This window comes from Coenobita brevimanus, chromosome 88 (genome assembly GCF_032717465.1).
Source record: "Coenobita brevimanus isolate Jiangsu-jjx chromosome 88, ASM3271746v2, whole genome shotgun sequence".
Classification (NCBI taxonomy): Eukaryota; Metazoa; Arthropoda; class Malacostraca; order Decapoda; family Coenobitidae; genus Coenobita; species Coenobita brevimanus.
This window is the reverse complement of record NC_137041.1, coordinates 5,772,115-5,799,637: the sequence shown is the minus strand read 5'-3', so window position 1 is coordinate 5,799,637 and position 27,523 is coordinate 5,772,115. Positions and strand designations below refer to the sequence as shown.

The 27,523-nt window shown below is 41.5% G+C and overlaps 1 protein-coding gene across 1 annotated transcript in view; it reads right to left on the bottom strand.

The window, feature by feature from the left end:
- The window catches only part of LOC145411184 (peptidylprolyl isomerase domain and WD repeat-containing protein 1), an 84,685-nt gene that overhangs the window by 14,457 nt on the left and 42,705 nt on the right, over positions 1–27,523 (bottom strand). Inside the window, exons 7-11 of the mRNA XM_080281237.1 lie at positions 21,573–21,691; positions 14,486–14,678; positions 13,057–13,291; positions 8,119–8,307; positions 2,250–2,401 (exon numbers count right to left, since the gene is read on the bottom strand). Of these exons, the coding sequence (XP_080137363.1) occupies positions 2,250–2,401; positions 8,119–8,307; positions 13,057–13,291; positions 14,486–14,678; positions 21,573–21,691 (888 nt within the window). The remainder of the gene's footprint in view (positions 1–2,249; positions 2,402–8,118; positions 8,308–13,056; positions 13,292–14,485; positions 14,679–21,572; positions 21,692–27,523) is intronic.

The window sequence follows — 27,523 nt, the reverse complement described above, 5'->3', positions numbered from 1 at the left end:
ACAGTCCCATCTCCACTGCTCTTACTTTTTTCATTTTCATCCCACACCACAGTCTCACATCCGTGTGCACTATAACTCCTTCATGTACGCCTTGTGCAGCTGCAACACTCAAGCCTCTGTTTCTTATCAAGGCCTTCATAACACCAGCTACTTTCTTTCCTTGTGTCACTTTACTTTCCACTCCTTTTCCATATTTTCCTCCCTTTTCTACCACTGTACCCAGGTATTTGAACCCCCTCACCAATTCCAGTCTCTCTCCATTCAATGTAACATTACACAGGGAGTCACATTCTCTCTCAATAACCACCAGTTTACTCATCTCTAAATTTACTCTCAAGGCACAACACTCACAGACATCTACAAACCTCTGCACTTGTCTCCCAAGCTCTTGTCTGGTATTTGCAAGCAGTACTGCAGCATCAGCAGAATCAAATTTGAGATAGTCAATCCATCACTATTCATTACCAATGCCATCCTTCTCTCCATTACTCATGTTTTTACTTCTCTCATCACCCCATCCATATATATACTGAAAGGCCATAGGGACATTGCACAACCTTGTCACACACCAACACTGATCATAAACCATTCAGTTACATGCTCATTTACCCTGACACATTCTTCACTACCATCATAAAAGCTCTCACCGGCACCTAGCAGCTTACCATCTACACCATACATATGCAGAATTTTTCTCAATCCTTCTCTGTTTACTGTGACGTATGCTTTTTCCAGATCCGTAAATGCCATAAACACCTTATAGTCATTCTCGCAAGCCGTCTCAATGATGCCACCTGTTTATCGCTCATGAAGCCTTCTGATATCTCTCTTTCTCTATAATAATTCTTCAATATACCTTCCCTACAACACTCAACAGACTTAATATATGCCACGATAATTCTTGCACTCACTTTGCTCACCTTTAATCTTGTACACAGGCACAATCACAGCTTTTTTCCACTCAACTGGCACAGTTTCACTCATCCACGTCTTCTTACATATCTCCAACAAGCACTTCATTCCACTCTCTCCACTACACTTAATTATACATACTGTATATCCAACAAGCACTTCATTCCACTCTCTCCACTACATTTAATAATCTCTACATACACCCCATCAACACCAGCTGCTTTTCCATATTTCAGTCATTTCAAAGCATTTTTCACTTATGCGAGTGTCACATTTCCTGACACTACAGGCCTTCTCTGCACACCTCAAAAACTAATCATGTTTACAGTCACTCTGCTCTCTCTATTCCCATTCATCAGACTTTCAAAATATTCTTTCCATCTGGTCCATACTCTCAATTCCCATTCATTACACTTTCAAAATATTCTTTCCATCTAGTCCTTACTTCATCCCCATGAGTTAATAATCTACCACTTACATCCTTCACACTTTCGCATTTCTTTCCACTGTCACTTTTACATTTCCACACCTCTTTCCAGAATAACTTCCTACTTTCAGAGTAATTTGCATTCATTTTTCTTCCTTGACTATCATTTACCTCCTCCCTTTTCCTCTTCACTAGTCTCTTTATGTGCTTCTTGCTCTCAATATATTCAGCTCTTATTCCAACTGAAGCCCCTGGTCTATATCCACTCTAGCCACTTCTTCCTCTTTTTCTCCACCTCTCTCAATATCTCAATACAGTATCTCTTGATCTAACAACAAAACTGCTAAAATGATCACCCTGTAGTTTGGCACAGAGATACTCCCTGGCCTGAGGAGATTAATTTCTAGCTGGTTCTTTGGCTGGTACATTTGGGGACAATAGTTTGACCAATATTCCACCTCTACTACATTACAGTTGGGCATCAGGTGGTCTAGTGGGTTAAGGTTAATGCACTGCAGCCAGATGTGGCCCATAAGGGAGTAAAAAAACTTGTAATGCTTCAGTGCTCATAGATGATCCCCTCTGATATGCTGCATAGGGATGGACTGCGACAGACATGTGCTAAGTATGAAGTACATGCAACGAAATAAGAAGCAAAAATTTAGGCCCTGATTGTACAAGTGACATAGAAGCATTGTAGTAGACGTAACCTCAGGCTTATCTGAACGTGAACCCGGAGGGCTGGTTCACTATCCTCCTTTCAGGGGATAAAAAAGGGGACTGAGAGGCATTATATAAAAGGGCAGCTCCATTAGTCAGTCATATCAGTACCACAACATAAAGATGTCCCTCTCCAGCACCACAAGCAATACAAAACCCTGTAGCTGAACTGGCTGGCATCTGGACTCACAGTGGGTATGACAGTGATAAAGAACTGTGAGCCATTGGTGTTGGGGCCAGCATTAGCCATACTGAGGGTGTAGGGGCGGTCGTGGCGCAGGGATGGGTGAAACTCATCCTCAAATTCACCACCCCAGATGCTTTCACCTCCCACCCCAGTTCCTGTGGGAAGCGATTGGTTTAGATTAAATTAACCACTTCAATCTAGTGACACTTTACATTTGATTCCTCCTAGTTTAACTCAATAAGTCTTGGAACTTCCTTTTTATTTTAGTTCTTGCCATCTCCTGATGCTTCATTTAATTCAGGAGAGATGGCAGGGATTATAAACAGCTTTAATGAATCCCTTCAACACAAGAGGACTTTCCTAACTTAAATAAAGTAGCCTACTAACAGCAAGAATGTACAGTACTAAAAAAGATGTCAACCAGTTAGTAGTCATGGTAGTAGCTGTAGCCCTAAATTCACCTGAAATGTGAATCTAGCGAACTGCAGACCCATGCTGACTTCATCCTGCAGTCCACCATCCTCCTCTTGGGGAATAGGGAAGTAACAGAGTTACCACATGATGGCATCCCTCTTCGGCACCATTCAAGGGGTTAAATTAGATTAGCCATTGCAGTCAGAAGCTGTGGAAGGTCAAGATGGAAAGGTACCAAAAGAGTGAGAGTGATGTAAGCTGGAAGGAGGGTTGCCTAAGGTGGTGAAAAGAGCAATGTGGAGATTTGTTCATGGTCACCTCCCCAGTTATTAAGGCACCTGGCTATGGATAGACAGACAGATTCCTGCAAGAGGTAGATTAGGCTAGTTCAGATTAGGATAACTCCTTTAGTATCATGTGCTTTTACATATAATTCCAGTTAGATATGAAATGAAAATATTAGTCTGTTCTTCATCCTCTTGCTATTTTAAATTATACTAACACCTTCAATCAGAGAAGGAAATGTAATACTCGCAGAGGTGATGAATTCTGCAAAGCCGCTGAAAAATGGGAAAACAGATGTGGTTGATGAGGTTTATGTAGAGATGATTAAATGTAGTGGGGAAAGCAGAATGAAGTGCTTGTTGGAGATGTGTAAGATAGCATGAACGACTGAAACTGTGCCAGTTGAGTGGAAAAAGGCAGTGACTATACAGTACCCATGTACAAAAATAAAGGTGAGCGAAGCGAATGCAAGAATTATCGTAGTATAAGTATTGAATGTGGTACAGAAGGTATATGGAAGAATTATTATAGAGAAAGTAAAGGAGAGATCAGAATTCCTAGTGAGTGATGAACAAGGTGGCTTTCGGAGTGGCAGTGGATGTGTGGATCAAATATTTGCAGCAAGACAGACAGTGAAGAGGGTGTGTGAGAAAGACTATAAGGTGTTTATGGCATTAATGGACCTGGAAAAAGCATACGAAAAAGTAGGCAGAGAAGGGTTGTGGAACGTTCTGTGCATGTACAATGTTGATGGTAAGCTGCTACGTGACGTCAAGAGTTTTTATGATGGTAGTGAGGCAGGTGTAAGGGAAAATGGGCATCTAAGTGATTGGTTCATGATCAATGTGGGCAAGTGACAAGGTTGTGTGACGTCCCCATAGCTGTTCAATATACATATGGATGAGGTGATGAGAGAAGTAATAACACGAGTAATGGAGAGAGGGATGGCATTGGTAATGAATGGTGAAGGATGGATATCTCAAATTTGTTGTACACTGATGATGCAATGCTACTTGCAAATACCAGAAAAGAGCCTGGTAGACTAGTGCTGAGTTTTGTTGATGTCTGTCAGTGTTATGCCTTGAGAGTAAGTATAGACAAGAGTAAAGTGAGGGTAACTGAGCAAGAAGGTGGATCCCAGCGTGATGTTACAGTGAATGGAGAGAGACTGGAATTGATGAGAGAGTTCAAATACTGTACCTGGGTACAGTGGTAGAAAAGAGAGGAAAATGTGCAAAGGAAGTGGAAAGTAAAGTGACACAAGGAAGGAAAGTAGCTGGTGCTATGAAGGCCATTATAAAAAACAGAGGCTTCAGTATTGCAGCTGTGCAAGGCTTATATGAAGGAGTGTTGGTGCCAACTTTAACATAAGGATGTGAGACTATGGTATGGCATGGTATGGCAGGAGTAAGAGCAGTGGAGATGGGACTGCTTGGGAATGTTTGTGGAGTACAGAGAGTGGATAGGATACGGAAGAATGTGATTTGTGAAAGATGCTGAGTGAGGAAGTTTGTGGACACCAGAATCGAAGTGAGTGCACTGAGATGGTTTGGTCATGTGGAGATAATGGATGACAACAGAGTGGTGAAAAAGGTGTATCTGAGCGAATTTGAAGGAGGGAGGAGGTGAGGTGGGCCAAGAAGAAGGTGATGGGATATGGTGGATGAGTGTGTAAGGAAGAGAGGTATGGAAGTTGGTGAGGCTATGGGACCGACAAGAGACCGAGTTGGCTGGATGAGTTTCGTGTGGAGAAGAGCATAACTAGGGATCTGGCACCCCTTTTTAATGTGACAGCATTCGGACTTACTCTATCTGATGGGTATATGAGAAGCTACAGAACATGGTGAAATTTTTTTGGCTTATCTGATGGAGCCAGGATTCCGTGGGTTTGAATTATGAGTGAATGGATGCATGGCCCATTGAACTGGGCAGACTTAGGATGTCTGGATGTTGCTACTCCTCACCCTGCCCTAGGGTGGGAAAGGAGGTCCGGATGATGATGAATGATCCGGATGATGACATTATATTACTCCTTTTGGTAAACATGACTATTTTAGGTTATGTTATCCTTTCAGTCCTTTCTTTGAACTTTAGTGGAAAAGTTTCTAGAGAACAGGAAGAAGGTGTATGCTGCCTTCATGGTTTTGAAGAAAGCATATGACAGGGTGGATAGACAAGGATTGTGGAAAGTATTAAGAATATATGGAGTAGATGTGAAGTTGTTGGAAGCTGTGAAGAGAATGTATGAAGGTGCTAAGGCTGCAGTGCGTATGGATAGTGAACTGAGTGAATTTTTCTACTTGAAGGTTAGATTGAAATAGGGATGTCATGTCTCCATGGTTGTTCAATCTGTATATGGATGGGGTTATAATGGAGATACAAGGCAGGGCAGTGGATGTTGGAGTGGCCCTGGTGAGAAAGGGCAGTGTTTGGAAACTCCCTGTACTGTTGTTTGCAGATGATACTGTGTTGTTAAGTGAAGACGAAAGGGGGCTGCAAGGTTTGGTGGATGAGTTTGGGAGAGTGTGTAAGAAATGGAATCTAAAGGTGAATGTAGGGAAGAGTAAAGTTATGGTCTTTGAGAGAAGTGAAGTCAGTGAATGTACAGTGAGGTTGGATGAGGAGTAAATGGAAACTGTGAATGCATTTAAGTACTTGGGTAGTGTGCTGAGCATACTGTACAGTAGATGGAAGTTGGAGGGTGAAGTGCTTGAAAGGGTACAACAAGAAAGAAAGGTTGCTGGTTCCTTGAAAGCAGTGATAAGAAACGGGGAAGTGAGCACTGAAGTGAAAAGTTACTACATGACAGTATTGTGATACCAAATCTAACATATGGAAGTGAAGCTCGGACCATGTTGGAGGGACAGAAGTCAAGAGTGAGAGCAGCGGAAATGAGTTATTTGAGAGGAGCACATGGAGTCACATGGAGAGACAGACTGACAAATGAGGATGTAAAGGAGCATTGTGGTGTGGATGTGGATGTGATAGGAAGTGTTAGGAGAAACACACTGAGGTGGTTTGGCCATGTGGAGAGGATGGAGAGTAAGAGACTGATGAGGGGAGTGTATGTTAGTGAGGCAGAGGGGAGGAGAGGGAGGGGGAGACCAAGGATGAGATGGAGGGATGGAGTGGAGAGGTATATGAGGGAGGGGGGTGTGAGCTGGGAGCAGGGCAGTGAAATGGTGAGGGACAGGGCAAGATGGAGGCGATTTGTTTGTGGCCACCCATTACAGGATTGAGGCATCTGGCAATAGATAGATAGATTGATAGATAGACAGATAGATAGTAATCGAAATAACTCTGTGGTTGCCCCGATAATAAGATTTCAAGTGAACATGAAGAATTCATGAGTGAGTTGTTAAAGTTACTGAGGTGCATTTAATGTTTTTTATATTTCATGTGTAACTGAGTTAAAGCTCCAAGTACTGAGTGACTTGTTTCCATTTGTGCTGTTAAAGTAATGTAACTGGTTTGTATAACTTGTTAACTTGTGCATATATTTCCTAAAGTAATGTAACTATCTTGTACAAAGTACAGTAATATTAATGTGGAATGTGTATTGGTGTTTTGGAACCTCAAGCTGTGAAACAGTTTTTCCTTTTAGTCCAGAAAGGAACTGGGGCAGAAAGGGATACACAGTGTCCTGATATTCTAGCTTTAATGTTGCAGATTCTCTCTGGACTAGTCTCCAAACTTCCTACTGCTATTGTTCTCATGCTACCTATCCCTACTGATAGCAGTCAGTCATTGTGTTCATTTAGATTAGGTGCAAAGTATGTAAATGATTACTGAGGATGTGTAGGACATGACAACGAGATACTGTTCAATTTAATGAAGCCTCAACCAGATGATTATATTCTGCATGAGGGAGAAACCAAGAAGGAGTAGGTGGAGGAGGATGGATGGAATGGGAAGATATATTAAAGCTCTGGGGTTCATGCTGGAGGGAAGGCAGCCCAATGGCAGAGGACAGGGCATCACAAAGGCAATTTATTTGTGCTCCTCATGGAATTGAGGTGTCTGGCTATGCAGAGAGATAATCCCCTACCGTATATCTGTTGTATTTCTTATTACTGGTATCTCTGGACCATTTTATTCAATATAGGAGACACTGCAAACTACAGGGGTCAGATATGGCCTTCACAAACTTTTTCCATATGAATTCTTCCTATTTCCAGTTGGCTTTCTTCAACCTACAAAACACACTACAAACTGAAGGGATTAGACAGAGCCCTCCTTAACCTCTTCACTATCAAAGTGTTCTCAAGCTAAATCAAATCATATGGAAATAGATGGAAAACAAAAAATTACATAACTGCATTCAAGGATCACTAATATTATTCTTTAATCCACCATCTCACTAAAAGTCAACATTTAAACAGCATCCCTCAAAAACCCTCACAAGACAATCATCCTGAAGAAATTACTCTTCCTAGAGAAACACAAGTGCACCAAGACAAATTATGATAATAAGATATTGTCAACAATCTTTTCTACTTTTGCACCAACACAAAAAAACAATTCATATGCACTCCACTAAGCCTTCACTGTGTTGCATTTGATTTTATGACAAGTAGGCTTTCTCCACACCAAATACTTGCTGACACAAGTGGGACTTCTGCAACACTGTAACCCACAAAAGTTTTTGCATGCACCCACTGGCATCCGGTGGGTTACAATGATGTAGAAATCCTGCCCAAGCCAGCATACATTTGGAGTAGACATGACCTAATTCATCTTACACATCTCACTCCCATAAAACAGACATAACCTCAACTAACAATCTCTGGGATCTGTTGTTGTTGCTTAACCCCAGTGTGTCTGGTCGAACAGACCCATCAAGAAACAACTGCTTTTATATGGTCATCTTACAGATGTAATATAGTACAGTACTGTACATACACCATGACAGGAACCAGTGTCCCCTTAAGGCAAACAGTGTCTCACCAAGGTCTTCTTCACAGTAAGGTGCAGAGAAATATGAGGTCTGGTTTCAGGATGGCTGCCACAGCAGCCCAACTCCACCTAGGGTACACAGTACCACCACATCCAGGTTCCTCGTCAGTGCTTCTCTGGGAGTTTCTGTCTAAAGTGGCTGGCTTCCTGTTGTCCACCAAGTTTATGTCCAGATGAGCCTTAAGCTACAACAACAGCTAAAAACCTGATCCCTCACCTAGTGGATCGCCGGTCTGGATCATGAACTGTTTGATGATACGGTGAAACAGATGTCCATTGTAGTATCCATTCTTTGCATGAACACAGAAATTCTCCACAGTTTTCGGACACTCCTTAGGGAAGAGCTTCACGGTAATGTCTCCAAGGGAAGTGTGTATTACAGCTCCCTCATACAGTCGCTGGCCACCTGCAAAAATAAAGAAAATACTTTGGACCATGCTATTAACTCCTTCAATCTGGTAATGTATTTTTTTGTTTATTCTTGCTCCCACTAGACAATCTTTATTCAACTTAGGAATGATCTCTAGAAGTAATGGGATTATAGTTCTTTCATCTTAACTTGGCTCAGATTTTCATCCTTTTGCAGCTCATTTCACTTAGCCAAGTGGCAGAAAAAAGAGCATACTGTAGCTCTGCCTCCTATCCACAGCATTTTTTCATGACAAGCATCATATTGTAGAGTTAATCTACTGTCACAACTCTGCATTCAATATGGAGAGATGGTAATTTTAGGCCAACTTAAAGTAAAAGGTGTATAGTTATGGCTACATCTAACCCCTCCAGTCTATAAATTCTCGCCAATGCTAAATAACATCATCTGACAGCATCCAAAATAAAGTAAAAAATCATCACTGGAGTCAAGGGATTCAATCTGAGTGTAAATTTGATTTCTGAGGGGAAGGATGGACTTGAATGTACTGTGTTGTGATGAGGATGGGTAGACTGAGATGGTTTTGGAATGCTGAGCAGATGGAGGATGACTATTGGGTGTGGAGGGTGAGTGGTGTGAATGTTGGGGGTTGGGTTACAAGAGACAGAACAAAAGAGACCTTGGATGTGGCCACAGAGTTTGACCTCAGGAATAAGGGATAAATAGGGAGGCTGCCAGAGACTGAGATGCTTGGAGAGCCACCAATCAGTGACCAAGGCCAATGCATGCAAACATGTTGGAGCTTTATAAACAATCCAAAATGACATCATTGCATTATTTATAAAAAAAAAAAAAAAAAAAAAAAAGGACTTTTCTGTCCTGTCCCTGAGTGCACTATGTCAAAGAGAATGCAGTCAAACCACTTCAATCCTCGTGGGTGTTGTACAACTGAAGGTCATCAACTCTGGATAGGCGTTTGGAGAGTATTTGTGCTCTCTCTCTCTCTCTCTCTCTCTCTTTCTCTTTCTATGTTAATCAGATTGGACAAAATTTGGCAAGAACTAGTAGATAATTTGAAACAATAAGTATATGTATATATGTGTGTGTGTGTGTGTGTGTGATACAAAGTGTTGGGAGAAACACAGTGAGGTGGTTTGGCCATGTGGAGAGGAAGGAAAGTGAGAGACTGACAAGGAGGGTGTATGTGAGTGAGGTGGAGGAGGGGGGAGGAAGGGGGAGGCCAAGGATGAGATGGAGGGATGGAGTGGAGAGGTATATGAAAGGGGGGGGTGTGAGCTGGAAGCAGGGTAGTGAAATGGTGGGGAACAGGGTGACATGGAAACGATTTGTTTGTGGCCACTCCTTATGGGATTAAGGCGTCTGGCAATATATATATACAGTATATATATATATATATACTGTAGACCCTAGTTATCCGGGGGGATTAGGTTCCAGAGACCCCCGCGGAAGGCAAATTCCGCGGATACTCAGGTCATCATCACAAAATGGCATATTATTTCCACAAAAGCTAAGCACATCCCTGAAAAAATAAGAACATACTTTAAAATATTACAAATACATATTAACACTCACCAAAAGACTTTGTGTTCTCTTCATAACCTTCGTACAATGATGAAGATTGCTGTATGCCGATGATGACTGCTGTACGATGACGACGATGATTGTAGTGCAGATCCTACAGTGCCAATGTGGTGAGGTGATGAGATGTGTGGCGGCACTGTAGGTAAGCTGTGAGTCTAGTCTGACCCTTCTGACAGGACGCCAGATAACACCTTACGCTCTCTCTTTGGCTAAGAAGGATTGCTTTCATCCTTTACTTGTTTCTTGGGAGCCATTTTTCACTTATACAATGAAGTACAGTAGAGTTGTAAACACGAGAAGGGTGACGACGGCGTAAGTAACGAACTGATTGGTGTTTACAATAAGACTGGAGGAGTGGTGGGAATGCCCGTGGGTGCAAGTATGCTGACTGTTGCTACAAAAGAAGTGCGAGTTGTGCGCCAATTTCAAATTAAGTTACAGTGTATAGTGCAATATTAAAATAACTCTGATCCGCAGGAACTTAAATCTGTGGATGCAGATTCCGTGGATAAGAAGGGTGTACTTATACAGGTATACAGACAGACAGATATAGTATACTGTTTACACAAAGGAAAGACAGTAAATCGAAGAGTGTGAATGTCTTATGATGATGTGTATGTATGGGCGATTGTGTGTATGGTACTATAGTCGCAGAGCTCGACTCTGAGGTTGTTATTATCATATCGTAGCAACCTACCATTCAAAAGTGCGTCCGATTTTGTATCACACTACTGTATACATGAATCATATTATTATGCAAGAATATATTATACACAAACAAATTATACACATATCACATGCGTCTCATATTATACACGAAATCAGATGCACTGTAGAGGGGTAGGTTGCCAGGGCACGATAATGACAAACTCAGAGTTGCGAGCCGTACTATAGTGTTTGTGTGCGTAAATTAGGCCCAGATTCGAGTGTCACCTCAGAACGAATATTTAGCATGATGGAAGGCACTGTGACCAAAAAGTGTTGTTCGTTTCAACCACAGAACCTTCAATGCTAAGCCTTCCAAAGTAAATATGATATACTTGACTGAAGACTGTCCTGAAATCTAGAAAGAATGACATTTTCACTGTGTGTAATGTGAGCCACTACAGTACACTATACCACCTATGCATGTGGATGGAATACACTGGTCTTAGCCATTCATGCTTTATTTCATGGAATGCAGTTTTAATCATGATGTTTATTAGGAACAATCCTTGACTACTATAGTCAAACCAGAATACGATGAGCTCTGACGTGGGGCAGGTAAGAAAAGCGCATATGCCAAACATTTAAACCTTCAACTTTACATTGTCGATATTAACAACTTTATATCAGCTTGAAATACTCCATACATATATAAAAAAAAAAAAAAAAACTTCACAGTAACGATTTTTTTACTTTATAAGAATACAAACAACGACTCTATACAATATGTGACAACGTTGTTTACATTACGCTGCCGGGTTTCCGGTGACCCACGTGTTTGGGTCAGTCATGGCCACTCACCTACCACCCACCATAGCTTGTATTTTTATACTGTAACAGCCAGTAATAGCCTTAATGGAACCAAAAAGACTAAACGTAACAGAAGTACTGTAGCATAGTTTTGGTGGCGTTACCCCATTCAAAATATTATAGAAAACGTTGGACACCGGGTGGTTTTGTTTTGGTAGAGATGTGGCAGTGCTGTACTTAATCCCCCTCTCCACCCCAGAGCTCATCATATTCTGGTCTGACTATAGTGTGTTAAATCCAACCTCTGGGATTAAAGCAGGTGTATTTTTTTCCACTCTAGGCTGGTCTGGTCTGAAGTGACTAATGATCAAAATGTTAAATACGTTTATATAGCCAGCCAAGATTTTACATACGGTACTTTCAAGTATAAATGTTGTGTTTTATTATTTGGGTAATCGCCAGAAGCTTACATATGCTATGGTACATTATGCATTTCATATACTGTAAATGACTAAGATCTGTCTTAGATTTAGAAGCTACATGTTATGTGTTTACTATTTGTCCAATGACTCAGTGTTGTATACATTTAGGGATGTAAAAAAGTTATGGCATGTGCTTTATGTTTCCTATTATTGTATTAAACCAGTGGGAAAGACGTTACTTACTCATGAGTTTAATATGTGTCTTAATTAAATTTTAACACATAAAGGTACAATACACTTATCGTTTTATAACTTCTTTAAAATCAAAATCCAAATAAAAAAGCTAAAGGAACTGTTATACTGTACTTCAATATAAATTAAAACATTAATAAATATATATTTTTTTTTTTTATGTACCAGCGTTTTATCAGGTTCGCTAAACAAAATAAAGATTTGTAAGTAACGACCAAATTTAGCACTAAAGTCCTTCAACTCTAAGATAGGCAGCGATAATTTTCATTCATTCATTCATTGCCAGATGCCATGTATCCCAAACGGGGTGGCCAAGGGCTTAGAGTTAATTGTTTTACAGGGAGGGGCACTAATCCTCCACCAACCCCACTTGACACATAGGGAGTTATGCCAACAGCATCTGGTGTTCCCAGGCGGTCACCCATCCAAGTACTAACCAGACCCAAAATTAAGTTGTGTATATTATTTAATTATATACACTCTACTGAAGACTAATAGAAAAAATGAAAAGAAACTGAATTTCTACTCACGGCTCCAACCACTGAAAATAAACATTAAGCCTACGACATACCACTGATGGAACACCACCAATGTGTATGTGTGTACCATCAGACTTGCATGTTCACATCAGTCCACCAGAGCTACTTAGCTGAAGTCTTTTGTCTAGATATTTGTGTCGAGATTCATTCTAAAAATTCCGTATGTTTTAGTTCAAGCATTTTACCATTTCAGACTGTCAACAGAATGTGGGATAAGACCGTATCTTTGAAAAATAATCATTACAGCATTAAGTCACATGTAAAATGGTGGAAAAATAAGTCCTACAGTCTTGGGACAATGGGTAGAACAAACATTTATTTATTTTTAATCATTACTCAGCCGATTCCAATACAATTCCGATTATCGGATAATTTTTGCCTTCCGATACCAATACCAACATTAACTGGCTTTTGCTTGTCAATTTACAGCACTACTCTATGTATAACTGGATAACTGAGTTAGCAAGATGACAACAAAACATCACATGAACCAAATACAATCTCAACTGCCTTACCTCCCTGTTCTGTGGCAGCAATAATATCTTCCTTTGATGGCTTTTCATTGAAGACATCTCTGTCCGTGTCGACGCTCTTGGTATCAGTGGCATCCCTTCGTGTGAAGAGATAGAAACGGTTCTTGCGGAAGGCTGTAGCAACCAGTGTAGGATCAGGTTTGGCAGACTCTAAGGCAGGATTGTCGGACGCTTCCATTTCCACTGTTAGTGGTCCCTTACTCTTCTTTACCTTACCCTGGACAACAAGCATAGTTAATCAGTGTCTTCATAAATACCTTCCCCATATTCAAAATCATAGCAGTGGAGATGGGACAGCTGAGAATGTATGTGGAGTACAGAGTGGATATGGCACCAAATAATGTGATTCATGAAAGACGTGGAGTGAGGAAGTCTGTGGACACCAGACTCAATGAGAGTGTACTGAGAAGGTATGGTCATGTGGAGTGAATGGACAACAATAGAGTGATGGAAAAGGTATATCTGAGTGAATCTGAAGGAGGGAGGAGGTGAGGTAGGCCAAGGAGATGCTGGAGAGATATGGTGGATGAGTGTGTGAGGAAGAGAGGTCTGGAAGTTCGTAAGGCTCGGGGACTGACAAGAGATCGAGTTGGCTGAATGAATAATGTGAGAAGTGCATGATCAAAGATTTGGCACCCCTTCTGAACGTGACAGCATCCGGACTGACTCTACTGGATACGTTTATGTGAAGCTAAAGAACATGGTGAATGTTTTTTGGCATATCAGATAAAGCCAGGATTCCAGGTGTTTGAATGGTGAGAGAATGGAAGCATGGCCCATTGGACTGGGCAAAACTGGGCTGTCTGGACATTGCTACTCCTCACCCTGCCCTAGGGTGGGAAAGGAGGTCTGGATGATGATGATGATGATTTTTGTATTATTATTATTATTATTATTATTATATGGGGTGCTCACAATCCACTCGCTCGATGCAGTGCTGCTCTTTCCTCTCTTCCTTCCTTCCTCTTTTGTCTTTCTTTCCTTCATTCTTTCCTTTTCCTTTTGTCTACGGGTGACTTTACACTAAGTGACAAGCCAATTGGTTTCCTGTATGCCAAGAAACTATTTACTACGCTGGATAGTAACCATATAACCAAATTATGACGCCTGGTGGCTTAGCGGGTAATTAAGGTGCTCCAATCAGACTGAGCCTGTGCAGGTTTATATCCATGGGGGGTCGGTGTTTATTGCTCACATGATGCCATTAAGGGTTGAGTGAGGCTGGTCACTCTCATCTTAAATGTCAGGACCAACTTGCCTAGCCCTGGGCTCCTACGTTCCTCATGGGACAACACAGGATTGGATGATGGATGGATGGACAACAGTTTCTGCCATATTGGGACCGATGTCAGACAGGAACTGTTGTACCGTGCCAATGAGCAACTTATTCTACCAAGTTAGTAATATTTACCTGAAAGAGAGCCAGATTCAGCAGCCTTAGGTTCTCAGGTTTACCAATGGTCCTGACAAGACGGTTGTTGTATAGGTTGACGATCTTCACACCCAACATGGTGGCATACAAGAGCATGTAGCCACTCTCATCGTACACCAGGTTACACACACCAAGTGCTCCTCCTTTCTCAACATCTCGTTCCACAGCCAATCTATGGATACAATTAATACAATACATCAGCAGCAGCAGTAGCAGCAGACATAACTACTGATACACTTCATCAAGATAAATCGCATGAGAGAAACATCTTACAAAACACAGTGATGTGATCTTTGGCTATCTCAACAAACTCTTCAGAATATTAAGTGAGAATTTCAAAACTGTTTGATTAAAAGAGTTGAGGGACAGTGTTTGCAACTGGGCACCATTTATATACTTACATCATCATCATCATCATCTAGTCATCATCATCATGACCATCATTACCTAATCATCACCATTACCATCATCATCAGACATGCTCACATTCTGATGGTGTAGGGTCAGATTGAGTAACAACAAAATGATACTGTAAAAGTCCTCCAATCCAACCACCAATAATCTGAATATCCCAACACTCCAAATTTTTCAAGGTGAAATTTTTCGAGGTTTTCTGGGGCTTTTTTTTTTTTTTTTAATAGGCTTTATCTAAGGATTATTATTATTATTATTATTATTTTTTTTTTTTTAAATGTGTCCAACTCTGGGCATAGGCTTCACAGCCTGCACTCAAGGCCCAGTAGTCCTCCTACATACCATACAGCTCTACATGTCACCACTTCGGCGCTAACACCCACTGTCCATATTGAATACATGCTAGGGCTGTCTCATACAGGACTTGTGTATTGGTATTAGCGAGGATATTTTTACGACGTGCCGGCGGGTTTTCAGGTAGATCAGTAAAGTATGATTTAGCGAAATTCAAATCCTTAAACTGTTCCCTGCCCAGCCAGGGATTCGAACCTGGGTCCGGTAGGACTGCAGGCCACCTCTCTACTGACTGAGCCACTTCTTGGACTTGCTCTTAGACTTGCATTTACCTGCCTGCTACTATTCAGCTACATTTCTATGTATTTCCGGTGTCTGAAATGATAACCCATATCATTTTAAGGGTTTATTAAATGATCATGAACATATTTCTAATGCTTTCAAAGGTCCCTCCCAATAGCCTGAAAAAAACAATAGTCAGAAAGATCCTCGGTCCCCTGCCATTTGGATTAGAGGACTTTTACTGCAGTATGAAAGCAGGAGAGCCAACAAAATTATGACCAAACCAATGGTAAGGACACATTTCAACATCATATACGAAGTTCTCAATAAATAAAAATATCACAGCAATATTTCACTTTTATCATCATCATCATCATCATCTGGACCTCCTTTCCCACCCTTAGGCAGGGTGAGGAGTAGCAATGTCCAGACAGCCAAACTTTGCCCAATTCAATGGGCCACACTTCCATTCACTCATCATTCAAGCTCTCAAAATCCTGGCTCCATCTGATAGGTCCCCCGATATTTCACCACGTACTATTGCTTCACATATCCTGTACCTATCTGACAGAGACAATAAGAACCCTGTCATGCTAAAAAGGGGTGCATAAATCCCTGGTTATCCACTTATCCACACAAATATCAGCCAGCCCGGTCTCTTGTTCGTCCCTTAGCCTCATCAACTTCCATAAATCTCTTCCTCACACACTCATCCAGCCCTTCACCTTTTTTTAGGCCTACTTCACCTCCTCCCTCCTTCAAATTCGCTCAGATATACCTTTTTCACCACTCTATTGTCATCCATTCTCTCCACATAACCAAGGCATCTCAGTACACTCTCTTCGAACCTAGTGTCCACAGACTTCCTCACTCCACATCTTTCATGTATCACATTATTCTGAACCTTATCCACTCTCTGTACTCCACAAACATTCCTTAGCAGTCCCATCTCCACTGCTCTTATTCTTGACTTTTCATTTTCATGCCACACCATAGTCTCACATTCATATGTTAAAGTCGGCACTAACACTCCTTAATGTAAGCGCATGCAGCTGCAATACTCAAGTCTGCTTCTTATCAAGGCCTTCATAGCACCAGCAACTTTCCTTCCTTGTGTCACTCTACTTTCCTCTTCTTTTGCATATTTTCCTCTCTTTTCTATCACTGTACCCAGGTATTTGAACTCTCTCACCAATTCCAGTCTCTCTCCATTCACTGTAACATCACACTAGGGGTCACTTTCTCTCTCAATAACCATCATTTTACTCTATTCAACATTTACTCTCAAAGCACGGCACTCATAGACATCTACAAAACTCTGCACTAGTCTACCAAGCTCTTGTCCAGTATTTGCAAGTAGTACTGCATCATCAGCATACAACAAATTTGATATATTCCATCCATCATTCATTACCAACACCATCCCCCTCTCCATTACTTATGCTTTTACTTCTTTCTTCACCCCATCCATATATATATTGAACAGCCATGGGGATATCACACAACCTTGTCGCACACCTACACTGACTGTAAACCATTCACTCAGATGCCGATTTACCCTCACACATGTCTCATTACCACCATAAAAACTCTTGACAGAACCTAGCAGCTTACCATCTACACCGTACATGCGCAAAATCTTCCACAATCCTTCTCTATCTACTTTGTCATATGCTATATCCAGATCTATAAATGCCATGAACACCTTATTGTCCTTCTCGTACGCCTCCTCCACTAGCTATCTCGCTGCAAATATTTGATCAACACATCCTCTGCCACTAAGGCCACCCTGTTCGTCATTCACTAAGACTTCTGATATCTCTCTTACTTTTTCTATAATACAGGGCTACACCAGTTTTACAATGGGATGCATTAAGAATAAACCCACAGGTATCATATAGCATTGTACAGTCAAACCCATGTTTACAATGGATTGGCTTATGAAAAATCCAGATAGAAAAAAAAAAAATTTTCAGGGGTAAAAAAAAAATTAAAAAACATAACTTACCAAATCAAACTGCATGCCAAATACAAGTCCATGGTCCTCAACATATTGTAACTGAGCGCTCCCGCTTTCCCCCTGCTTGGAAGCCCAGAGCATTGTTGTTATCAACACAAGTAACACCAGCTGTGATTTTCGTCATCTAGATTTAATTTTTTCTCCCAACATGTCTCAGAAATAGAAAAGTTCTGAGAGTGGTAGTGGCAGCAGCAGAAAACAGCATACAATTATAATGGCAACCAAAATGGGCATAATTAAAAGAGTAGAGAGAAGGGAGAAGCTGAGTGATGTGGCACAAGTGTTTACATTGAATCTCTTGACTGGAGGAACAATTTTAAAGGACAAGGAACGTATTCTTAAACATGTAAAGCAAACTGTACCAATGCATTCAACAGTATACATAAATATATCACAGTCTTTGAAATTATGCTTGTTTATATTAACCATACACACTTGAAAATAGAGGCTACTAAGACTGACAGAAGTTTAAGGGGAGAAGTTCATCTTGGTTAATGATATAAAGTGTCTGCAAGAGAAAAGACGGACTTACAGAAAACAATGACTTACGACAGACCTTCAGGAACCAATTATCTTTGTAAGATGGGGATGTCCTGTCTAGGGATGCGTTTCTGAGCCTTGGGATTCCCCCCAAATCAGTCCAAAAACAAGTTTATAGTCAATCTATATGGCAAAACAGCTTTAAAAGAAGGTAACCTAAGCCTGAAACCTGTTAATAACTCACCAAAACCAACAAAAAAATCTGAAAATCATAAAAAATAGGTCAGAAAACATTAAACAGCCCTAATCACTTACAAGTTCATGTGGTCCTGGTTGTCATCCTTGCTATTCCCCCCAAGGCTAGGGGACATGCAGTGTTCCCAAGCACTCACTCATCCTCCTCAAAGCTATCAAATCCCATCTCTGGGGGACGGTCGGAGGGGGGGAGGCTGGTGAGGTGAGGTAATGGTAGTGGGAGACTGACGCAATGGCTCCTGGACGATACCACGCAAGACCCATCACAAAACTGGACGATACCACCCCTGGACGATACCACGCAAGACCCATCACAAAACTAGGGGTAGGCCTACGATATGCAGGGTAGAGTGGTATTTCTACGCCCACCGCTAATCTGGGGTATCACATTGCAGGGTATCCCTGTGATTCTTCCAAATACCTTCCCTGCAACACTCAATAGACTTATCCTACCATAATTCTTGCACTCACTTTGCTCACCTTTAATTTTGTACAGGAGTACAATCACTGCTTTTTTCTCTCTACTGGCATCCATGTCTCCTTACATATCTCCAACAAGCACTTCATTCCACTCTCCCTACACACATTATTATACAGTGACAATCACCATTAGCATTTTAAGAATGTGTTGATGGCAAACTTTATAGGCCTAACTGTCCAGTATGTACAACATCCCATGAACAACACATGTAAGGTATGGGCAGTACATATTGTAGTATTGGTATAATACAAACCACATTAATGGCAGGTGAATGTAGCAGTGCATGGATTATCAAGGAGTGCGGCAGCACTCTCGTAGTAAGTAGGAATGGATGCACAGGTTCAAACTGGCGTCCCATACTATGGGGTATAGGAGCATTCATGCAAAAATGGTTGCAAAGCTTAGTTCTAAGCCTGTGAACTAAAAGACCTTTGCTATTCAAGTGCAAAACTACTCACAAAGCCTTGCTAACCTTTGTAGGAGTTGCAAAATTGAACCGCAAATATACTGTACTGATTTTGTTCTTTCTTTCTTTCTGTCTTTTTCATCACTCATACCTCTAAACAAAACAGCATTCACGACCGTACTATACACCAACACGCTGCTTGTCAAGTGTAGATGTTTTTTTTAATGTTTAGAAAAGCATTCAGACTACAGTTCGCAAGTTATGGCCTGAAAACCGCATTGCAGTCACCTGTAAGTACACCATTTTGCGTAATACTGGTTAGCTATAGCTCGCCTACAGTTAAAGAACATACCAAAACACTTCATTTCAAGGGAAGGAACTCTCATTTTAGTCTTTCTGTATGCTATGCATGTAACAATCCAAATCTAACACTTGCTCTATGCATAATTATACTGTACTTCCACAAAAGGATCATAAACTAGAAAATAAAAGTTTTCTTCTAAAAAGATTATTAGGAAGTAGAAGGACAAAAGCGCACAGATAAGAGATAAAAAGGTACAAACAAGAGAGCATTCAGGATGGGAGGAGATTTGGGGACCTATACCCATTACTAAATTCCATCAGCTACAAGTCTAAGGGTAAAGTGTGGAATGTAGTAATGGGTGTAGGACTCCACATCTCCTCCACTCCTGAGTGTTCTCTTGTTTCTGTGCTTTTTTTCATCTCTTTTCTGTGCAATTTTGTCATTCCTATTACTCAACAACCATTTTAGAAGAAAATTTTTCCTTTGTAGAGAAACTGTGAATGGTATATCACCAGTTTGATGAAGATGATAACATCGTGGAGGGGGTGATCAGTAGGCATACTGTTTATTTTTGGATGGGCTTTTGCCTCAGGTCGTTCTTGATTTGCATATAATGTGAGGAATGTGTTGCCTACGAAAATGCTTCAGCTTGGACTATCTGAGCACCGAATGAGCAGTGTTCATACAGTATTCAAAGTGGCTTCGGGTCCTTTCATAAAACTTCTTACATAGCAGCTTATCCTGCATATTATGCATCAACATCCTTGTTTATAATTTTTATGAAAACTATGTTGATACTCAAACTCTCTAAGTAAAGTAAAGGGCAGTGACAATTAACAAGCAAAACAAATTGCATAGAAAGCAGTGCTACGAAGCCTCAGAAGCCACCATGAATAGGGACCTAAGGCTCAGCAGATCAGGGATACCAACCAGGCACTTTAACTATGGAGTTTTATATCACACTCAAAGGGTGCCAATAATTTTTTTGGCTGGTGCACAAGCTCTGGTCTGCCAGCAAAAGTGTCCAAGCTGAGTCAATATTTGTATTTTCTCCCTATAAAGAACACTTTTATATGTGACTATAATCCTTCTACTAAAAGCAGAAGTGTTGAATGCTGGAAATGCCTTTATAGTACAGTATGAACCCATTATTATGCTTTCTACCACCCAATGATTTATTCAGTTCCAGAGCGACTATCATAGTGGGGGGTGAAAATTTCCATTAACTCTTATACTATGACAGTGATTTTTTATCTTCAACACTCTGCTGCCCAGCAGTTTTATTCAAATTAGGGAGGGCACATCAAAGAGGATTTAGCACAGGGGGCAAACCTGGATTTGTAGTTCTCACGTTTTTGGATGTGTTTAATTACTTTTATGTGGTCACATGGTTGTATAAGTTGTCTGTTATCCAAACAAACACAGTCTGATCCTAAGCTGGGGCAAAAAATTGTCTGATGGTTTGAATTTTGTCAAAACAGACCCTATTAATCCTCCACAAGACCCACCCAAGACATAAAACACCCATGCTAGTACCATTAGCCCAGTCCTGAAGAAGACTCTTTTAGCATACAGCTAATGCAGAGAGTGGGTACAGTATGAAAATGAAGTGAAACAGGTGAAAGTGTGTAGAATACAAGATAAATGCCAGGACTTGGGGAATGAACTATCCATCCATTCATCCACCGTCCAATCCTACGTTGCCCCATGAGAACCATAGGAGCCCAGGGCTAGGAAAATTAGTCCTGACATTTAAGATGAGAGTGACCAGCCTCACTCATCCCTGAGTAGCATTATGTGAGCAATAAATCCCAACCACCCCTTGGATATTAACGTTCACCAACTCAATCCGACTTGAACACCATAATTACCCACTAAACCACCAGGCACCAAGATATGGTTATATGGTTACCACCCAGGATATCAAGTGGTTTCCTGGTGTACAGGAAACCATCTGGCTTGTCACTCAGTGTAGAGTCACCCACAGTCAGAATGAAAAGGAATGAATAAAGGAAAGAAAGACTGAAGAGGATGGAAGGAAAGAAGGATGGAGGAGACGAAAAGGCAGACACCTGAGAGCAACACTGCATAGTCTAAGAGAAAAAAAAAATCCTGGGGGAAAACACTGACCTTCTGCCAAACTCCATATTTGGTATCTGTGGCTTTTGTTGTTGTAGTTCAATATAGTGTTGGAGACTCTCATCAAACACACGCGTTAGTTTCCCTGTCAAGAACTTGAACACTCGTACCTGTCCATGAAATATATGTTAGGAATCATCCAACTTAATTTGGTGTGGAGATTTTCATCATTTTGCAGAATATTTCTTTTAGCTCAATGATGGAATAAACAATACAACATCTCTACATCCTTTCCACTGCACCTCTTCATGACTTACACCATATTTTAATATCAAACAGTTCAGTACTCAAGATGAAGAAATGGAAATTTTATATTTAGTGAATGTGAGCACAGTACAGCAAGTGCAAAGGTAATTTGTAAGATTTAGATGCACCTCAAACATTTACCCCTTCAGCATAACAACATAACATAAGCCCTCAATATACAGCGTGCCCTCATTTTTCAAAGATTGTGATCAACTTTGAAAACCTATCACATAATGATTGAGAATACAATAACTGGGTGAAAGGCTGACAATACAGGTGACAGTTCCATTTAGCCAATGTTTACTATGGGGGATAACAACCTCAGTTTCAATTTATACTAACTTATTTGGAGCAAACTTGAAGGAAACATGTGTTTTGGCTTTCATTTCAACTCCGTGTGGGTTTATGGTGTGCACCTTAATGCTGCATACATAAATATCAAATAATGTAGCTATAGTCAATAATACAAAAAAGAATGGAAAAAAATAATAATGTACTTTTTATTACCCGTCCCCATCCCAGAGGGGTTTGGGGACGAGTATTGTTTTCACTCGGTTTGTTAACAACTTTATGGGAAAACTACTGAGGCGATTTTAACTAAAAATTACAGGAATGATGGGCTGTAACCATCTGATCACCTGATAAAATTTTGGGCCAAACTGGGCCAAGGCCCAGGCCGTAGGCCCAAAAAATGTAAAAAAAAATTATATGAGCCAGTGAAGGTTTAACAGTACTGTATATCCAAGAGGTGACTGGAGTTCTTGCTCACGTAATGCCACTCAGGGATGCGTGAGGCTGGCCACTCTCATCATAAATGTCGGGACCAACTTGCCTAGCCCCAGTCTCCTATGCTCCTCATGGGGCAACATAGGATTGGATGATGCAGTAGACACACATGAGGGCAGTACTCCCGAGGTGGATGGAAAGCTGATGACAGGGAGTGCTGGAGCTCCCGTTTCATCAGCCCTCAGGACTAGTTCCTGACCATCCCCCTTTGCTGAACTTTTTCAGTGTCTCAGTTACACAGAGAGTAGGCCAGCATGCTCTCCAGTACAAATTTCTCTATCTATCTTCACCAAACTACATGCACAGTACACACTACACTTCCTATTCAAAATTCACCAAAATGGCGTCAATTCACCCAGCCTCGCAGTCCCCACGGGGGGGGACCATAAATGCCCCCGCCATCTGCCCCTCTCCCGGTGACGACTCGAGGTGCCTGGAACCACAGTCTGACTCTCTTCTTCTTCATTTCTGCAACATTCGCGGCCTTTCATCTAACTTTCGCTCTGTTGAGCACCACCTCTCCTCCTCTAAACCTCACCTTCTTTTTCTAACGGAGACTCAACTGTCTGAGGCAACTGACAGCAAACCCTTTTCTGTATCCTCCTACTTTCTCTATACTCATTTCAAAGCCAAAGGTGGCTGTTGTGTATACATATGCAATGACTTATCTTGCTCTCGTGTTCCTGAACTTGATTCTTCTGAATTCTCCACTCTCTGGCTTCGGCTTTCCTGTCATTCTCAGACTAAATATATCTGTGCTGTTTACTTATCCCCTAATTCTACTGACTATCAAAAATTCTTCGACTATCTTACTTCTACGATGGAACACATTCTGTCCATTTCTCCTTTCTCTGAAATCTCCATTCTTGGAGATTTCAATGTTCACCACCACCTTTGGCTCTCCTCTCCTTTCACGGATCCAACTGGTGAACAAGCCTACATCTTTTCTATCCTTAATGACCTAGAGCAGCTTGTACAGCACCCTACCCGTATCCCTGACCGCATTGGAGAGAGCTCCAATATACTTGACCTCTTCCTCACAACTAATCCTTCTGCTTACTCTGTTAATCTTTTCTCTCCGTTGGGCTCCTCCGATCACAACCTTATTACCTTAACCTGTCCTATCGCTTCAGTACGGCCTGCGGACCCTCCAGGGAAACATCGTCTCTGGCATTTTGGAGCCGCGGACTGGGAGGCCCTCAGGCAGTACTTCTTTGATTTTCCCTGGAATGATTATTGCTTCCATGGCCGTGAGCCATCTGAGTGTGCCTTGTGCATTACGGAGGTTATTCTCTCGGACATGGAAGCATACATTCCTTTCTCATATCCTTTGACTAACGCAAGAAAGCCTTGGTTTAATCACGTTTGTTCTAATGCTGTCCGCAACAAGGAGAAGGCCTACAAAAGGTACCGGAGCCAACCCACTCCTGAATCACATAATCTTTACGTTTCTGCCCGGAATCGTGCTAAGTCTGTTCTTCGCTCTACTAAAAATAATTTCATCCATACTAAATGCTCTCAACTCTCCAACTCGAATTCTTCCCGCTCCTTCTGGCACCTTGCCAAAAATCTTTCTAACAACTTTACCTCATCATCCTTCCCTCCTCTTTTCTACTCTGATGGTTCTGTAGCTATTTCTTCTACTGATAAAGCAGATCTCTTCGCACAGACTTTCTCCTCCAATTCCACCTTAGACGATTCCGGTGCTGTTCCTCCATCACTTCCCCCCTCTGACTTCCTCATGGCTGACATTAAAATTTCTTCAGTTGATGTATTTTCTGCCATTACTGGCCTCAGTACTAACAAGGCATATGGGCCTGATGGGGTCCCTCCTGTTGTTCTCAAAAACTGTGCTTCTGTGCTTACACCCTGCCTAGGCAGACTATTTCGTCTTTGTCTGTCAACTTGTACCTTCCCTTCTTGCTGGAAGTTTGCTCTCATTCAGCCAGTCCCAAAGAAGGGTGACCATTCCCAACCCTCCAACTATCGTCCAATTGCTTTAACGTCCTGTATTTCAAAAGTTTTCGAGTCAATTCTTAATAGAAAAATTTTAAGGCATCTTTCCTATCACAACCTTCTGTCCGATCGTCAGTATGGGTTCCGTCAGGGACGCTCCACTGGCGATCTTCTCACCTACCTTTCAGACTCCTGGTCATCCTCCTTTCAGGACTTTGGCGAAAGCTTTGCCATTGCACTTGACATCTCAAAGGCTTTCGATCGAGTCTGGCATAAATCTTTAATTTCCAAACTGCCCTCCTACGGTTTCTATCCTTCTATCTGTGCCTTCATCGCTAGCTTCCTTTCTGGTCGTTCTATAGCTGCTGTCGTAGACAGCCATCGTTCTTCTCCTAGATCTATCAACAGTGGTGTTCCTCAGGGCTCTGTCCTATCACCAACTCTCTTCCTTTTATTCATCAATGATCTTCTAAGCTGTACATCTAACCCTATCCACTCATACGCTGATGACTCCACCCTTCACCTTTCCATTCGGTTCCCGCAACGCCCATCTCAACAGTTACTTCAAGAAACAAGGGATGAGGCTATGGCACACCTAATGTCTGACTTGGCTCATATTTCTGACTGGGGTAAAAATAATATGGTTGTCTTTAATGCATCTAAGACTCAGTTCTTACACCTATCAACCCGACAAAATCTTCCACAGGTATACCCACTAATGTTTAATAATATTCCGATTAATCCTGCATCATCCTTGAACATGCTTGGGGTTTCATTCTCGGGACTTATCTTGGAAAGATCATATTACATCTCTTGTAAAATCTGCTTCCAAGAGATTGGGTGTGCTAAGCCGACTCCGCTCTTTCTTTACCCCTGCACAATTGTTGACTCTATACAGGGGTTTTATCCACCCCTGTGTGGAGTACAACTCTCATGTGTGGGGAGGCTCCCCACATACAGCTCTTCTCAATAGGGTGGAGTCAAAGGCTTTTCGTCTCATTAACTCTTCTCCTCTTACTGACTCCCTTCAACCTCTGTCTCTTCGCCGCACTGTTGCATCTTTATCTCTTTTCTATCGCTACTTTAATGGTCACTGCTCCTCTGAACTGTCTGCTTGCATTCCTCCACCTCTACGACGGGCGCGTAGCACCCGTCTGGCAGCAAACTCTCATCCCTTTTCTGTCCAACTCTCTAATGCAAGAGTTAACCGTTACTCCCAGTCTTTCATTTATGCAACAGGTCAGCTCTGGAACTGTCTCCCTCTGTCTGTATTTCCTTCTGCCTATGATCTCCAGTCTTTCAAACATAGTGTGTCCAGGCATCTCAAAATGATCCGATCTTGAATTTGGCTCTCTATTGTATTTTGTTTTTCTCTTGGAGGGAACTGTTACTGCGGGCTCATGGCCTTTGGTTCCTTCTTCCTCGCATTAAAATATATATATATATATATATATATATATATATATATATATATATATACAGTATTTCCACATACTGTATTTCGACGCATTTTACTTCAACGCCTTGTTTTTCACGCTAGAAAAAAGTTTCTGGGTCGTTCCACACTTTGCTAGTTTCCTTGCACTTCGACGCTCCCAGCCAGCAGCCGACACTCAGCAGATGACGTGTACCGATGCTCAGTCTAGGCACTGTCCATTTTCCTATGCAACAGTTTTCCATGATATTTATACAGCAGCTCCAGCAAGGCAGTAGACACACATGAGTTTGTCATTTTTTATGATCGTAACATATGATCTTCAGCCGTGTCGTGCTACTATTTCTTAACAAAGAATCATTACATGTTCCTCGTAACACTATTTATTTTTGTTTTGATGGACAAATACATGAAATGGATGTAAAATACAGCTTATAGATATTTAAGGAAGGAAAGAATAATCACCGTCCAAATACAGAGATGGTAGACTCAGCCCACCAATTTTTGATTCTGTTTGACTATATTACAGCCTCTCTTCCATGTAGCAATGAGTAAAATAATCTATCTATCTATCTATCTATTGCCAGACGCCTCAATCCCATTTGGGGTGGCCACAAACAAATCGCCTCCACGTCGCCCTGTCCCCTGCCATTTCACTGCCCTGGTCCCAACTCACACCTCTCTCTCTCATATACCTATCCACCCCATCTCTCCATCTCATCCTCGGCCTCCCCCTCCCTCTCCTCCCTTCCACCTCACTCACATACATTCTCTTCATCTGTCTTTCACCCTCCATCCTCTCCACATGGCCAAACCACCTCAGTGTATTCCTCCTAACGTTTCCTATCACATCCACATCCACACCACAACGCTTCTTTTATATCCTCATTTGTCAGCCTGTCTCTCCATGTGAATCCACAGGCTCCTCTTAAATAACTCATTTCCACTGCACTCACTCTTGACTTGTGTCCTTCCAACAACGTCCAAGCTTCACTTCCATACGTTAGAGTTGGTATCACAATACTGTCATGTAGTAACTTTTTCACTTCCATGCTCACTTCCCTGCTTATCACTGCTTTCAAGGAACCAGCAACCTTTCTTCCCTGCTGTACCCTTTCAAGCACTTCACCCTCCAAACCTCCATCCTTACTCATCACACTACCCAAGTACTTAAACGTACTCACATTTTCCAATTCCTCACCATCCAACCTCGCTGTACATTCACTGACTTCATCTCTCTCAAAGACCATCACTTTACTCTTCCCTACATTCACCTTTAGATTCCGTTTCTTACACACTCTCCCAAACTCATCCACCAAGCCTTGCAGCTCCCCTTTGTCTTCACTCAACAACACAGTATCATCTGCAAACAACAGTACAGGGAGTTTCCAAACACTACCTTCTCTCACCAGGGCCACTCCAACATCCACTACCCTACCTTGTACCTCTTTGATTACCCCATCCATATACAGATTGAACAACCATGGAGACATGACACATCCCTGTTTCAACCCAACCT